Here is a 14,295-nt window from a genome sequence, read left to right as displayed (position 1 = left end):
GATGTACATGTTCAGGAGGCACGCATAACAGACCTGTATCTTGCTATGCAATGCCAGCTTCCCGCTGTAACACAGGCAAACGGGGCTGGTTCAGTTCAGGAAACCTGGTTGGTACGGTACGAGTCGGTACGAAGGGCCTGTTTCTACGCGGTATGACTCTACGACTATGGATAAGTGGCCCACCAAGCAACTTATAGAGGCCCAGCGTCATCACTAAGTTCCCCGTATTCACTCGTCATATCCTTCCAGTCTTAACAAAGGAATTAAACCAATTTCAAGCCCGCACACTGACAATTTCCGATAATTTAACCACGCCCACTTCAATCTTGACTAGTTTGCCTGGGCTGGTGTCGCGTGGTTTTTTTTAAAATCTAATATCTGTTCGCAGCATGGGGACGTCACCAACAGGGCATAGCCTCTGTCATCACATCCACTTGAGAAGGTTTTGGTGAGCTGTCCTCTTCAACCGCCACAGTCCAATTAGCAGCGCAGCCAAGAAACCGGGTTCCAGGATAACGATCCGTCCACCGTGCAGTTTAAAAATCAAGGAAGGGTGCAGCTTGGATGGGTGAAGGTGTTGGTCACTGGACATTCGCAATGATCAGTTGACTCAGTAGATTCCTTTCAGAGTAAAAGAAAATGAATTTCTGGGGAGGTGACTGAAACAATTAATTTAATGGACTGCTCTGCATTTTATCACAATCTGGGCGTAACAATGGTACGGGTAGTTTTTTTTTTAGAAACAATGGCTCCTTCTAGTGAACAGAATCACATTTTTTGGGACACAGGCAGCGAACGCAGTCACAGACTTAGAAGCCTTTCTCCATCAGCCAGGATTTCAGTTCCTTGTCAAAATAACCTTTGACCCGGATGTTCATTGAGACCTCATTAACTTGCGTGAGGGGAGTCTTGCCCGTGATCTGTTCGAGGAATTTCTTCACGTCCTTCTCGAGCATCTGAAGGAGGCAGAAGAGCACCACGGGTTAAAAGTGAAGACTCCCAACCCCCCCCTTAGCCACGCATTGAGAGGACAGCTATAGTAAACGCTTCAAAACGAATGGCTAATCCATCAAAATTGGTTTGAACAGGTAGGCCAGGCTCACCTAAGTTATTCCGATTTGTACACTATCGAATAACCTGTGTGAGGTGGGAGCTTCCCGTTATTATCAACTCCTCTGCCAACACTTAACTCTGATGCCATCTGTCACAAGCAGCAAACACACATGTGGCTTTGTCAAGCAGGTTTCTGAAGTATTGCTCTGCTCTTATTTTGATTTTGATAGTGCATATATGCACTATCTCTCGCTTTCAAGAAATAATAACTAATTTATCAACAGCAGAAACTAATACAGTGTTCTATTTACCAACAGTGTTAGAAGTCTGCAGCATGGAAACAGGCCCTTCGGCCCAACTTGTCAATGTTGCCCATTAAGCTGGTCCAATTTGCCTGTGTTTGGTCCATATCCCTCCATACCTATCCCATTCATGTACCTAAGTATTTCTTTAATGATAAAATTGTACTCGCTTCCACCACTATCGCTCACAGCCCCGTTTCAGACACTCACCACCCTCAGTGTGAAAAAATTACTCTTTTGAGTCTCTCCCCTCTCTCCTTAAACCTTCGCCCTCCAGTTTTAGACTCACCTATCACAGGGAAAAGCTGCTGGCTATTTACCTTATCCAAACCTCTCATGATTTTATAAACCCCTATAAAAGTCACCACCCACCCCTGTCTCCTACGCTCCTGGGAAACAAGTCCCAGCCTTCCCTTCCAGACCAAATCGCATCCTAGTAAACCTTCTCTCCACTTTTTCACGTTTACTAATATCCTTTCTAGATTAGGGCATCCAGAACTCCAAGTGTGGCCTCACCAACATCTCGTACAGCTGCAACCAGATGTCCCAACCCCTACACTTAATGCTCTGACCGATGAAAGCTAGCACACCGAAAGCCTTCTTCCCCACCCTGCCGACCTGTGACTCCACTTTCAGGGAACAATGCCGTGCGCCCCTAGATTCCTTCGTTCTAAAACACTCGAGTTAGAAAACGATGCCTGAGCGACGAATTCCGCAGATGGATGCCACTCAAGCATACAAAATATATCGCGATGATGAGCACCAAAGACCTGTATCACAACCCCTTTTCTTCACATGCACGTGCCCTTTGGCTAAGACCATAAAAAGAATGATCTCAAAGTTCGCAGACAAAACAAAGTCGTGGAACAGCAAGCTTCAAGCAAGCCTGAGGAAAGCTGATGCAAAAGGATGAAGAGACACTGAGCGCAGTCCAATGTAAATGCAAGGGAAGCATTATTTCATAAGGTAAAATTCCTCAATAAAATGCAGGAATGGAAACGCAGGATCCTGAGAAGCAGAACTGCAGACAAAAATGATTGAGAGCACCAACAAAGAACAACAGCGGGTTCTATTTACAGGGACTAGGAGAAAGGGAGGACTGCAGATGCTGGAGATCAGAGTCAAAACGTGTGGCACTGGAAAAGCACAGCCAGTCAGGCAGCATCCGAGGAGCAGGAGAGTCGACGTTTCGAGCATATGCTCTTCATCAGGAATATGAAAAGCTCTTCCTGACGCGGGGCTTATGCACGAAACATGGACTCTCCTGCTCCTCGGATGCTGCCTGACCAGCTGTGCTTTTCCAGTGCCACACTTTTTGACTCTATTGAAAGGGATGTTGAGTACTAATCCCAAGATACGATAATGAATCTAATTAAAACTTTCAGTCATAATTACAATATTTGCACTTATCAACAGATTTCCACATGTTCAAAATATTGAAGGATACGATAATATTGCAGGAAAACGGTGTTGAAGATAAAGATTAGCCATGACCCAATGACTGACAGAGCACGCTCAATGGCTTACGCATGGAAACATTTTCTTCCTGATTTAGCCCTCATGACCGATTTTCCGTATCTTATATGAGTTATTAGATAATGACCCAAAAAGTACAAACATTGATCACAGCCTTTACTTTCAATTATTTGTAGGCTTTCCTCCACTCTAGATGTTTTCGTAGATATTCAACAGTGTGGAAGCAGGCCATTCGGCTCATCGAGTCCAAACGGACCCCTCCAAACAGCTTCCCAACCAGACCCAATCCCCACCCCACTCTATCTCTGTAATCCTGCATTTCCCACGGCTAACCCACCCTAACCTGCACATCCCTGGACACTATGGGACAATTTAGCACGGCCAATCCACCCTGACCTGCACATCCCTGGACACTATGGGACAATTTAGCACGGCCAATCCACCCTAACTTGCACATCCCTGGGTACTATGGGACAATTTAGCACGGCCAATCCACCCTAACCTGCACATCCCTGGGCACTATGGGACAATTTAGCACGGCCAATCCACCCTAACTTGCACATCCCTGGGTACTATGGGACAATTTAGCACGGCCAATCCACCCTAACCTGCACATCCCTGGACACTATGGGACAATTTAGCACGGCCAATCCACCCTAACCTGCACATCCCTGGGTACTATGGGACAATTTAGCACGGCCAATCCACCCTAACCTGCACATCCCTGGACACTATGGGGCAATTTAGCACGGCTAACCCACCCTAACCTGCACATCCCTGGACACTATGGGGCAATTTAGCACGGCCAATCCACCCTAACCTACACATCCCTGGACACTATGGGGCAATTTAGCACGGCCAATCCACCCTAACCTGCACATCCCTGGGCACTATGGGACAATTTAGCATGGCCAATCCACCCTAACCTGCACATCCCTGGGCACTATGGGACAATTTAGCACGGCCAATCCACCCTAACCTGCACATCCCTGGGCACTATGGGACAATTTAGCATGGCCAATCCACCCTAACCTGCACATCCCTGGGCACTATGGGACAATTTAGCACGGTCAATCCACCCTAACCTGCACATCCCTGGGCACTATGGGACAATTTAGCATGGCCAATCCACCCTAACCTGCACATCCCTGGGCACTATGGGGCAATTTAGCATGGCCAATCCACCCTAACCTGCACATCTTTGGGTTGTGGGAGGAAACTGGAGCACCCAGACGAAACCCAAGCAGACACGGGGAGAACATGCAAACTTCACATTGCCAGTCACCTGAGGGTGGAATCAAACCTGGATCCCTGACACTGTAAGGCCGCAGTGCTAACCACTGAGCCACCATGCTGCCTTTTCTTGGGCGCATTACTGTCCATCCAGCTTGATCTGACCAATTCTAATGATGGGCAATATTCAAAATGCAAACTTGCCTTACTATTTAAAATACTGACCCGCATATCGTGTACATTTCTGCTAGCAAACTAAAAATATTCAATTCGTGACAAAACAATTCAACCAAAATTACAATGCTAACTTGCAAAAGAAGGCAGACTTTGTGAGCAATCACACAAGCTTTACAAGAACTTGAACCATCCTTAAAGATGAGACTACTTTTTCCCGCTGTCAAAGCCGTAATGTTACGAGGTTAATTTCACCATGTTCACATACCCAAATATCACCCTCGATTTTCCGAATGACAGTCATCTTCCTGTTGCCGTGAGTGATGTCTGTATAAACGGGGAGATTGTGCATCCTGGAACGTCGGATCAGGTACGGCAAGTCAGGAGGTGGATCTGTTAAAAAAAACATTAAAGCATAAATCAAAGCATTCTTTACCAGAAGTAAGCACAAGATGTTTAGTGAGCTTTGCAAAAGCATTGCTGATATAGAATTTCAGTGAGCCAGACATGTCGCTGACAACCCAAAGATTTGAGATAGGAATTACTGATACCTCTTATTCCAGAATGGAGGAGCAAATTACTGCAGATGCTGGAATGTGGACTGAAAACAGAAAATGCTGGAAATCTCAGTGGGGCAGACAGCATCCGTGGACAGAGAGAGAGAGAGAGAGAGAGAGCTAACTTTTCAAGTCTAGATGATTTGATTTATTGTTATCGCATGTACCTAGGTACAGTGAAAAGTTTTGTTTTACATTCATCTAGGCAGATCATACTGTACAAAACACAAAGATCACAGGGTGATTGAGCAGGACGAGGAATACAAAGTTAAGGTTGCAAAGAAAGTCTACAAAAAGCAAGATCAACATCCGATTTGAAATCTGAGAGGTCCGTTCAGAAAGTCTACTAACAGCAGGGAAGAAACAGGTATGTGTGAGCTTTTGCATCTTCTGCCTGTTGGAAGAGATTATGATTGGGGTAGGAGAGGGGGGTCTTTAATGACGTTGGTTGTCTTTCCACAGCAACGACTCATCATAAGGAGCTCACGCGATGTGTAGAGGGTAAACAAGCAGGAGGCTGGAAGAACACAGTAAGGCAGGCAGCATCAGGAGGGACAGGCAGGAGGCTGGGGGAACACAGTGAGGCAGGCAGCATCAGGAGGGACAGGCAGGAGGCTGGGGGAACACAGCAAGGCAGGCAGCATCAGAGGGACAGGCAGGAGGCTGGGGGAACACAGCAAGGCAGGCAGCATCAGGAGGGACAGGCAGGAGGCTGGGGGAACACAGCAAGGCAGGCAGCATCAGGAGGGACAGGCAGGAGGCTGGAGGAACACAGCAAGGCAGGCAGCATCAGGAGGGACGGGCAGGAGGCTGGAAGAACACAGTAAGGCAGGCAGCATCAGAAGGGACGGGCAGGAGGATGGGAGAGCACAGTGAGGCAGGCAGCATCAGGAGGGACGGGCAGGAGGCTGGAAGAACACAGTAAGGCAGGCAGCATCAGGAGGGACAGGCAGGAGGATGGGAGAACACAGTGAGGCAGGCAGCATCAGGAGGGACAGGCAGGAGGCTGGAAGAACACAGTAAGGCAGGCAGCATCAGGAGGGACGGGCAGGAGGCTGGAGGAACACAGTGAGGCAGGCAGCATCAGGAGGGACAGGCAGGAGGCTGGGGGAACACAGTGAGGCAGGCAGCATCAGGAGGGACAGGCAGGAGGCTGGAAGAACACAGTAAGGCAGGCAGCATCAGGAGGGACAGGCAGGAGGCTGGAGGAACACAGCAAGCCAGGCAGCATCAGGAGGGACAGGCAGGAGGCTGGAAGAACACAGTAAGGCAGGCAGCATCAGGAGGGACAGGCAGGAGGCTGGGGGAACACAGCAAGGCAGGCAGCATCAGGAGGGACAGGCAGGAGGATGGGAGAACACAGCAAGGCAGGCAGCATCAGGAGGGACGGGCAGGAGGATGGGAGAACACAGCAAGGCAGGCAGCATCAGGAGGGACAGGCAGGAGGATAGGGGAACACAGCAAGGCAGGCAGCATCAGGAGGGACGGGCAGGAGGCTGGAAGAACACAGTAAGGCAGGCAGCATCAGGAGGGACGGGCAGGAGGATGGGAGAACACAGTAAGGCAGGCAGCATCAGGAGGGACGGGCAGGAGGATAGGGGAACACAGCAAGGCAGGCAGCATCGGGAGGGACAGGCAGGAGGCTGGGAGAACACAGCAAGGCAGGCAGCATCAGGAGGGACAGGCTGGAGGATGGGAGAACACAGTAAGGCAGGCAGCATCAGGAGGGACGGGCAGGAGGATAGGGGAACACAGCAAGGCAGGCAGCATCGGGAGGGACAGGCAGGAGGCTGGGAGAACACAGCAAGGCAGGCAGCATCAGGAGGGACAGGCAGGAGGATAGGGGAACACAGCAAGGCAGGCAGCATCAGGAGGGACGGGCAGGAGGATAGGGGAACACAGCAAGGCAGGCAGCATCAGGGGGGACGGGCAGGAGGCTGGGGGAACACAGCAAGGCAGGCAGCATCAGGGGGGACAGGCAGGAGGCTGGAAGAACACAGTAAGGCAGGTAGCATCAGGAGGGACGGGCAGGAGGCTGGAGGAACACAGCAAGGCAGGCAGCATCAGGAGGGACAGGCAGGAGGCTGGAAGAACACAGTAAGGCAGGCAGCATCAGGAGGGACAGGCAGGAGGCTGGAAGAACACAGTAAGGCAGGTAGCATCACGAGGGACGGGCAGGAGGCTGGAAGAACACAGTAAGGCAGGTAGCATCAGGAGGGACGGGCAGGAGGCTGGAAGAACACAGTAAGGCAGGTAGCATCAGGAGGGACAGGCAGGAGGCTGGGGGAACACAGCAAGGCAGGCAGCATCAGGACGGACAGGCAGGAGGCTGGGGGAACACAGCAAGGCAGGCAGCATCAGGAGGGACAGGCAGGAGGCTGGAGGAACACAGCAAGGCAGGCAGCATCAGGAGGGACAGGCAGGAGGCTGGGGGAACACAGCAAGGCAGGCAGCATCAGGAGGGACAGGCAGGAGGCTGGGGGAACACAGCAAGGCAGGCAGCATCAGGAGGGACAGGCAGGAGGCTGGAGGAACACAGCAAGGCAGGCAGCATCAGGAGGGACAGGCAGGAGGCTGGGGGAACACAGCAAGGCAGGCAGCATCAGGACGGACAGGCAGGAGGCTGGAAGAACACAGCAAGGCAGGCAGCATCAGGAGGGACAGGCAGGAGGCTGGAAGAACACAGTAAGGCAGGCAGCATCAGGAGGGACGGGCAGGAGGCTAGAAGAACACAGCAAGGCAGGCAGCATCAGGAGGGACAGGCTGGAGGCTGGAGGAACACAGCAAGGCAGGCAGCATCAGGGGGGACAGGCAGGAGGCTGGAGGAACACAGTAAGGCAGGCAGCATCAGGAGGGACAGGCTGGAGGCTGGAGGAACACAGCAAGGTAGGCAGCATCAGGGGGGACAGGCAGGAGGCTGGAGGAACACAGCAAGGCAGGCAGCATCAGGAGGGACAGGCAGGAGGCTGGAGGAACACAGCAAGGCAGGCAGCATCAGGAGGGACAGGCTGGAGGCTGGAGGAACACAGCAAGGCAGGCAGCATCAGGGGGGACAGGCAGGAGGCAGGAGGAACACAGCAAGGCAGGCAGCATCAGGGGGGACAGGCTGGAGGCTGGAGGAACACAGCAAGGCAGGCAGCATCAGGAGGGACAGGCAGGAGGCTGGAGGAACACAGCAAGGCAGGCAGCATCAGGAGGGACAGGCAGGAGGCTGGAGGAACACAGCAAGGTAGGCAGCATCAGGAGGGACAGGCAGGAGGCTGGGGGAACACAGTAAGGCAGGCAGCATCAGGAGGGACAGGCAGGAGGCTGGAAGAACACAACAAGGCAGGCAGCATCAGGAGGGACAGGCAGGAGGCTGGGGGAACACAGCAAGGCAGGCAGCATCAGGAGGGCCAGGCAGGAGGCTGGGAGAACACAACAAGGCAGGCAGCACCAGGAGGGACAGGCAGGAGGCTGGGGGAACACAACAAGGCAGGCAGCATCAGGAGGGACAGGCAGGAGGCTGGGAGAACACAACAAGGCAGGCAGCATCAGGAGGGACAGGCAGGAGGCTGGGAGAACACAACAAGGCAGGCAGCATCAGGAGGGACAGGCAGGAGGCTGGGAGAACACAACAAGGCAGGCAGCATCAGGAGGGACAGGCAGGAGGCTGGGGGAACACAGCAAGGCAGGCAGCACCAGGAGGTGGAGAAGTCAATGTTTCGGATGTAACCTTTCTTCAGAAATGGAGGTAGGTTGGGGGAGCTGCAGATAAAGGTGGTGGAGGGCTTTGGTCGGGAGAGGGGCGGAATGGTGAGATAGTGACAGGTGAACACAGGTGGAGGGAGCAGTATTTATGCTAGAGCAGTGGGTTGGGGGTGCTGGGAGAGAAAGGATGTTGATAGTTCAGATTAAGGGATCAGAATATCAGAACAGTGGTGTGTCCAACTACCAAACATAAATCAGTGCAGATGCTGGAATCTGTACTGGAAAGCTTGCTCCATGCCAGAAGTCATCATGGAAAGTTTGCTTTTTCTTCTAACTCCAAGCTCTCTTTCAAAGACAGTGGACTGGATTACATGTCAAGGTCTCCTAGAAGCGCTGACCTCCCCCCCCCACCCCGACCACCACCACCATCAGCATTATTTCAAAGGCAATAATTTGTTACTTTTTGGTGGGGCAAGTGGCAGACTGAAAAATCGAGGTGAAGGGTCAAACCTCTCCGTATCAGATGGCTAAAGGAGTAAAAGGAGCCGGTGGGCTAAATCGTGGTCATAGTTAGGGAACACCAAGCTAGAGATTTAAAAGGCTGTGACCTACACAAGGAGGAAACAGTGAGTAGTTTCATACAGACTCCAATGCAGAAAACATTTCGAGGCACTTGGTGGGGCAAATCTGAGCAGGACTTATATATTTAATGACAACGTTTTGGAGACCTTGGAGTGCAGGGTCAAAGGTCCTTGAAAGTGGGGTTAAAGGTAGACAGGACAGTGCCTAGGGTTTGTACCTTGGTAATTTGTACCCAAGATGGCACCATGAGAGGTGACATTGTGAACTTTTCAATGTACTCCTGTACTTGAGTACCGGTCACAACAAAACATATTCTATTCTATTCTAGCGAAGCAGGGGTTTGGTATGCTTGCCTTTTATGGTCAGTGCACTGAGTATTGGTGTTGGGAGGTCATGTTGTACAAGACATTGGTTAGACCACTTTTGGAATACTGCATTCAATTCTGTGAAACTTGAAAGGGTTCAGAAAAGATTTACAAAGAAGTTGCTACGGTTGGAGGATTTGAGCTATTGGGGGAGGCTGAATAGGCTGGGGCTGTTTTCCCTGGAATGTCAGAGGCTGAGGGCTGACCTTATAGAGGTTTATAAAATCATGTGGGGCATGCATAGGGTAAATAGGCAAGAGTATTCCCTACACCCAGAGTAGTGAAGTCCAAAACTAGAGGGCACACGTTTAAGATGACGAGGAAAAGATTTAAAAGGGACTTAGGGGAAACTTTTTCATGCAGAGGGTGGTGCGTGTATGGAACGAACTGCCAGAGGAAGTGGTGGAGGCTGGTACAATGACAACATTTAAAAGGTATCAGCATGGGTACATAAATAGGGAGGGTTTAGATGGATGTGTGTTCAATGCTGGCAAATGGGACTAGATTAACTCAGGATATCTGGTCAGCATGGATAAGTTGGACCAAAGGGTACGTTTCTGTGCTGTATAGCTCTACGACTTAACAAAAGAGATAGTGGACGAGGAGGCAGAGCTATTGACAATCAACAAGGTTTCAAAGAGGGAGACGCAGAGGAATTTAAACAGGCGAGTCCAGAATATTGAGTGAGGCAACAGAGGACAGGACAAAGCAGAGGATGCATACAGGATACTTGAAACAGAAAGGTCAACAAGGGATAGAATTGAAGCAAATTAGGGTTTCGTGAGTTGATGGGATTAACACAATGCCGTTTAATTTCAATATAGGTCATTTACAAAGAATAAAAAGTGCATAACGTAGTTTAAAAAGATAAGCTAATTCTTTTAGTGAAAAACGATGTTGTTATTGTAAAATAAAAGGTTGTAATGCAGAGAAGTTGGCAAAATGGATAAGCTATCAATAATATGGACCTCGAGGTGGGCACCATCCTGATGGCGTGGGGTAGCGATCATGTTTCGGAGGAACAGGTACTGTGGTAGGTGGGATCAATCGCTCCACAAATTTAAACTCCTCTGTTGACTCTATAATTCCTGGATATTTAGGATCGGAACTTGGAGAATTGGTGTAGTTCTATGAAAGAGCAAAAATATCACGTTCAGCGTTAAAGGTTGAATGTTACAGAGCTTGTGCCACCAGTGTATATTGGAAAATAACAGCATTTCTACCCATTTCATAGATTCATAGAATCCCTACTGTGTGGAAAGAGGCCGATCAGACCACCAAGTCCATGCTGACACTCCATACAGCATCCTACCCAGACCCACATCCCCAACCTATTCCCGTAACCTTGCATTTCCCATGGCTAACCTCGCCTGCCCATCCCTGAACACCATGGGACAATTTAGCACGGCCAATCCACTCTAACCTGCACATCCCTGGGCACTATGGGACAATTTAGCATGGCCAATCCACCCTAACCTGCACATCCCTGGGCACTACAGGGCAATTGAGCATGGCCAATCCACACTAACCTGCACATCCCTGGGCACTATGGCGACAATTTAGCATGGCCAATCCACACTAACCTGCACATCTCTGGGCGCTATGGGACAATTTAGCACGGCCAATCCACCCTAACCTGCACATCCCAGGGCACTATGGGACAGTTTAGCATGGCCAATTCACCCTAACCTGCACATCCCTGGACACTATAGGACAATTTAGCATGGCCAATCCACCCTAACCTGCAAACCTTTGGACTGTGGGAGGAAGCCGGAGCACCTGGAGGAACCCCGCGCAGACACGGGGAGAACGTGCAAACTCCACACAGACAGTCACCTGAGGCGGGAATTGAACTCAGGTCCCTGACTCTGTGAGGTAGCAGTGCTAACCACTGAGCCATCGTGCTGCCCTATGTACTGGCACTATATCCAGCGGACACTGACTGGCACTGCCATGCCCCAGTGAACTCCTATTAGCACTGGCATGGCTTTCTCCAGTTGACAGCTGTTGACTTCAACACACCGCATGGACACTGACTGGTATCACTGCTCCCAGGGATATTCACTGGCAATGCCATTTTCTGTGGACATTTACTGATCGAGCAATCCCCAGTGGACACCAACAGGAACTTCCTTCTCTAGTAGGTGCCCAGTGACACCATAATCCCCAATGTCAATAACTGGCACCATCACCCCTAATGGACACCCAGTAAACTGCCATCCCCAATGGTCTCCCACTGACACCGCCATCCCCAGTGGGTGCCCACTGACATCATCCATAGTGGACATTCACTGGCACAACCATTTTCAGTGGACATTAACTAGCACTACAATCCCACTGGCACCACCACCTCCAATGGATGTTCACTGGCACTAACATCCCAGTGGACACGTGCTGGCGACACAATCACCTGTGGTCTCCCACCATCTCCCCCAGTGAATTCCAGCTGTCAACCCCCTCCCCCAGCGGACTCCTGCCGTCACCCCCATCCCCCGCCCCCCCCCAGTGGACTCCTGCCTTCACCCCCATCCCCACCCCACCCCCCCCACCCCACCAGTGGACTCCTGCCGTCACCCCCATCCCCCGCCCCCCCCCAGTGGACTCCTGCCGTCACCCCCATCCCCCACCCCCCACCCTACCAGTGGAACCCCACTATCAGTGGACTCCCGCCATTATCCCCCTGCCCTTGTGGACCACCCCAATGGAATCTCACTGCCATCCCCTCCCCCAGTGGACGCCTGCCATCACCCCCTCCTCCAGTGAATTCCTGCTGTCAGCCACTCCCTCCCCCAGTGGATTCCAGCCATATACCCACCCTCCCCCAGTGGACTCTCGCCATCACCCCCTCCTCCAGTGAATTCCTGCTGTCAGCCACTCCCTCCCCCAGTCGATTCCAGCCATATACCCACCCTCCCCCAGTGGACTCTCGCCATCACCCCCTCCTCCAGTGAATTCCTGCTGTCAGCCACTCCCTCCCCCAGTCGATTCCAGCCATACACCCACCCTCCCCCAGTGGATACCCGCCATCACCCCCTCCTCCAGTGAATTCCTGCTGCCAGCCACTCCCTCCCCCAGTGGATTCCTGCCATACACCCACCCTCCCCATGTGGACTCTCCTAGTGGATTCCCGATGTCACCGTCTCCCCCTGTGGACTCCTGTTGGGACGTCTCCCTCTCTCAGTGGATTCCCGCCATCACCCCTTCCCTCCCCCAGTGGATTCCCGCCATCACCCCTTCCCTCCCCAGTGGATTCCCGCCATCACTCCCCCCCTCCTGTGGACTCTCCCAGTGGATTCCCGCCATCACCCCTTCCCTCCCCCAGTGGATTCCCGCCATCACCCCTTCCCTCCCCCAGTGGATTCCCGCCATCACCCCTTCCCTCCCCCAGTGGATTCCCGCCATCACCCCTCCCTCCCCCAGTGGACTCTGCCAGTGCATTCCCACCCACACACCCCTCCCAGTGGACTCTCCCAGTGCATTCCCACCATCCCCTCCCTCCCAGTGGACTCTGCCAGTGCATTCCCACCATCCCAGTGGACTCTGCCAGTGCATTCCCACCATCACCCCCCCCCCCCCCCCCAGTGGACTCTCCCAGTGCATTCCCATCATCCCCCCCCCCCCAGTGGACTCTCCCAGTGCACTCCCACCATCACCCCCCCCCCCCAGTGGACTCTCCCAGTGCAGTCCCACCATCACCCCCCCCCCCCCCCAGTGGTCTCGTCCACTGACACACTGCCTCCCACTGGGGACCACTCCCCCTCCGCCCCCCGCTGGTTGCTGGGGGTACTGCAGCCTCCGCACTGAACCAGCGGAGCGCCCGCTTTCCGACCCACGGCCCACACACCCGCATCATCTCCCCACCCCCCCCCCCCCCCCCCAGGGGCCGTATATATTGTATTTGAGTCGGTCGGGCTCAGGGAAGGCGGTACCTGGAGGAGGGGCAGGCGCTTGCAGCCGGGGACACGGAGCAAGCGGCGCCCCACAACAACAACGGCGGCCGCCATTGTCCGGACTCGCGGGGGGAGGGAAAGAGGCGACCGCGCATGCTCATAACCACCCGCCGTCAAGCGCTGCGCACGCGCGGTTGCACCAGGTGGCCAACAGCGCCACCCAGAGGGTCCAGGGGAGGGTGAGTGCCAGTGGGAGGATCCAGGGGAAGAGTGAACGCCAGTGGGAGGAGCCATGGGAGAGTGTCAGTGGGAGAATCCAGGGGAGATTGAGTGCCAGTGAGGGGATCCAGTGGAGAGTGAATGCCAGTGAGGGGATCCTGGGGACAGTGAGTCCCAGTAAGGGAATCCAGGGAAGAGTGCCAGTGAGGGCATCCAGAGGAGAGTGAATGCCAGTGGGAGGAGCCGTGGGAGAGAGTGTCAGTGGGTGGACCCAGCAGAGATTGAGTGCCAGTGAGGGGATCCAGGGAATAGTGTCTACTAGTGAGGGGATCCAGGAAGATTGAGGGGAACTAGTGGAGTGCCAGTGAGGGGATCCAGGGCAGAGTGAGTGCCAGTGAAGGGATCCAGGGGAGAGTGAGTGCCTATGGGAGAATCCAGGCCGAGTGGGTGCTAGTGAGGGGATCCAGGGCAGAGAGTGCCAGTGAGGGGATTCAGGGGAGAGTGAGTGTCTGTGGGAGAATCCAGGAGAGTGAGTGCCAGTGAGGGGATACAGGGAATACTTGTGGACACAGAGATGGGTTCAAGTGTGTATACTTTAATGCAAGGAGTATCAGAAATAAGGTGGGTGAACTTAAGGCGTGGATCACTACGATGTTGTGGCCATCACGGAAACATGGATAGATGAGGGACAGGAATGGTTGTTGGAGGTTCCTGGTTACAGATGTTTCAGTAAGATTAGGGAGGTGGTAAAAAA

General features: G+C 52.8%; 1 protein-coding gene across 1 annotated transcript; it reads right to left on the bottom strand.

The window, feature by feature from the left end:
• Nucleotides 1-656: 656 nt before the first annotated feature.
• mrpl49 (mitochondrial ribosomal protein L49) lies at nucleotides 657-13,498 on the bottom strand. The gene is given in 5 exon segments (XM_072550962.1): nucleotides 657-956; nucleotides 4,507-4,631; nucleotides 10,401-10,560; nucleotides 13,362-13,457; nucleotides 13,460-13,498. Coding segments are annotated over 5 exon segments (552 nt in total). The 5' UTR covers nucleotides 13,484-13,498; the 3' UTR covers nucleotides 657-809.
• Nucleotides 13,499-14,295: the final 797 nt, after the last annotated feature.

Source organism: Chiloscyllium punctatum, chromosome 31 (assembly GCF_047496795.1).
Source record: "Chiloscyllium punctatum isolate Juve2018m chromosome 31, sChiPun1.3, whole genome shotgun sequence".
Classification (NCBI taxonomy): domain Eukaryota; kingdom Metazoa; phylum Chordata; class Chondrichthyes; order Orectolobiformes; family Hemiscylliidae; genus Chiloscyllium; species Chiloscyllium punctatum.
Note: the sequence above shows the minus strand (reverse complement) of the source record. Positions and strands in the feature narration are given on the sequence as shown.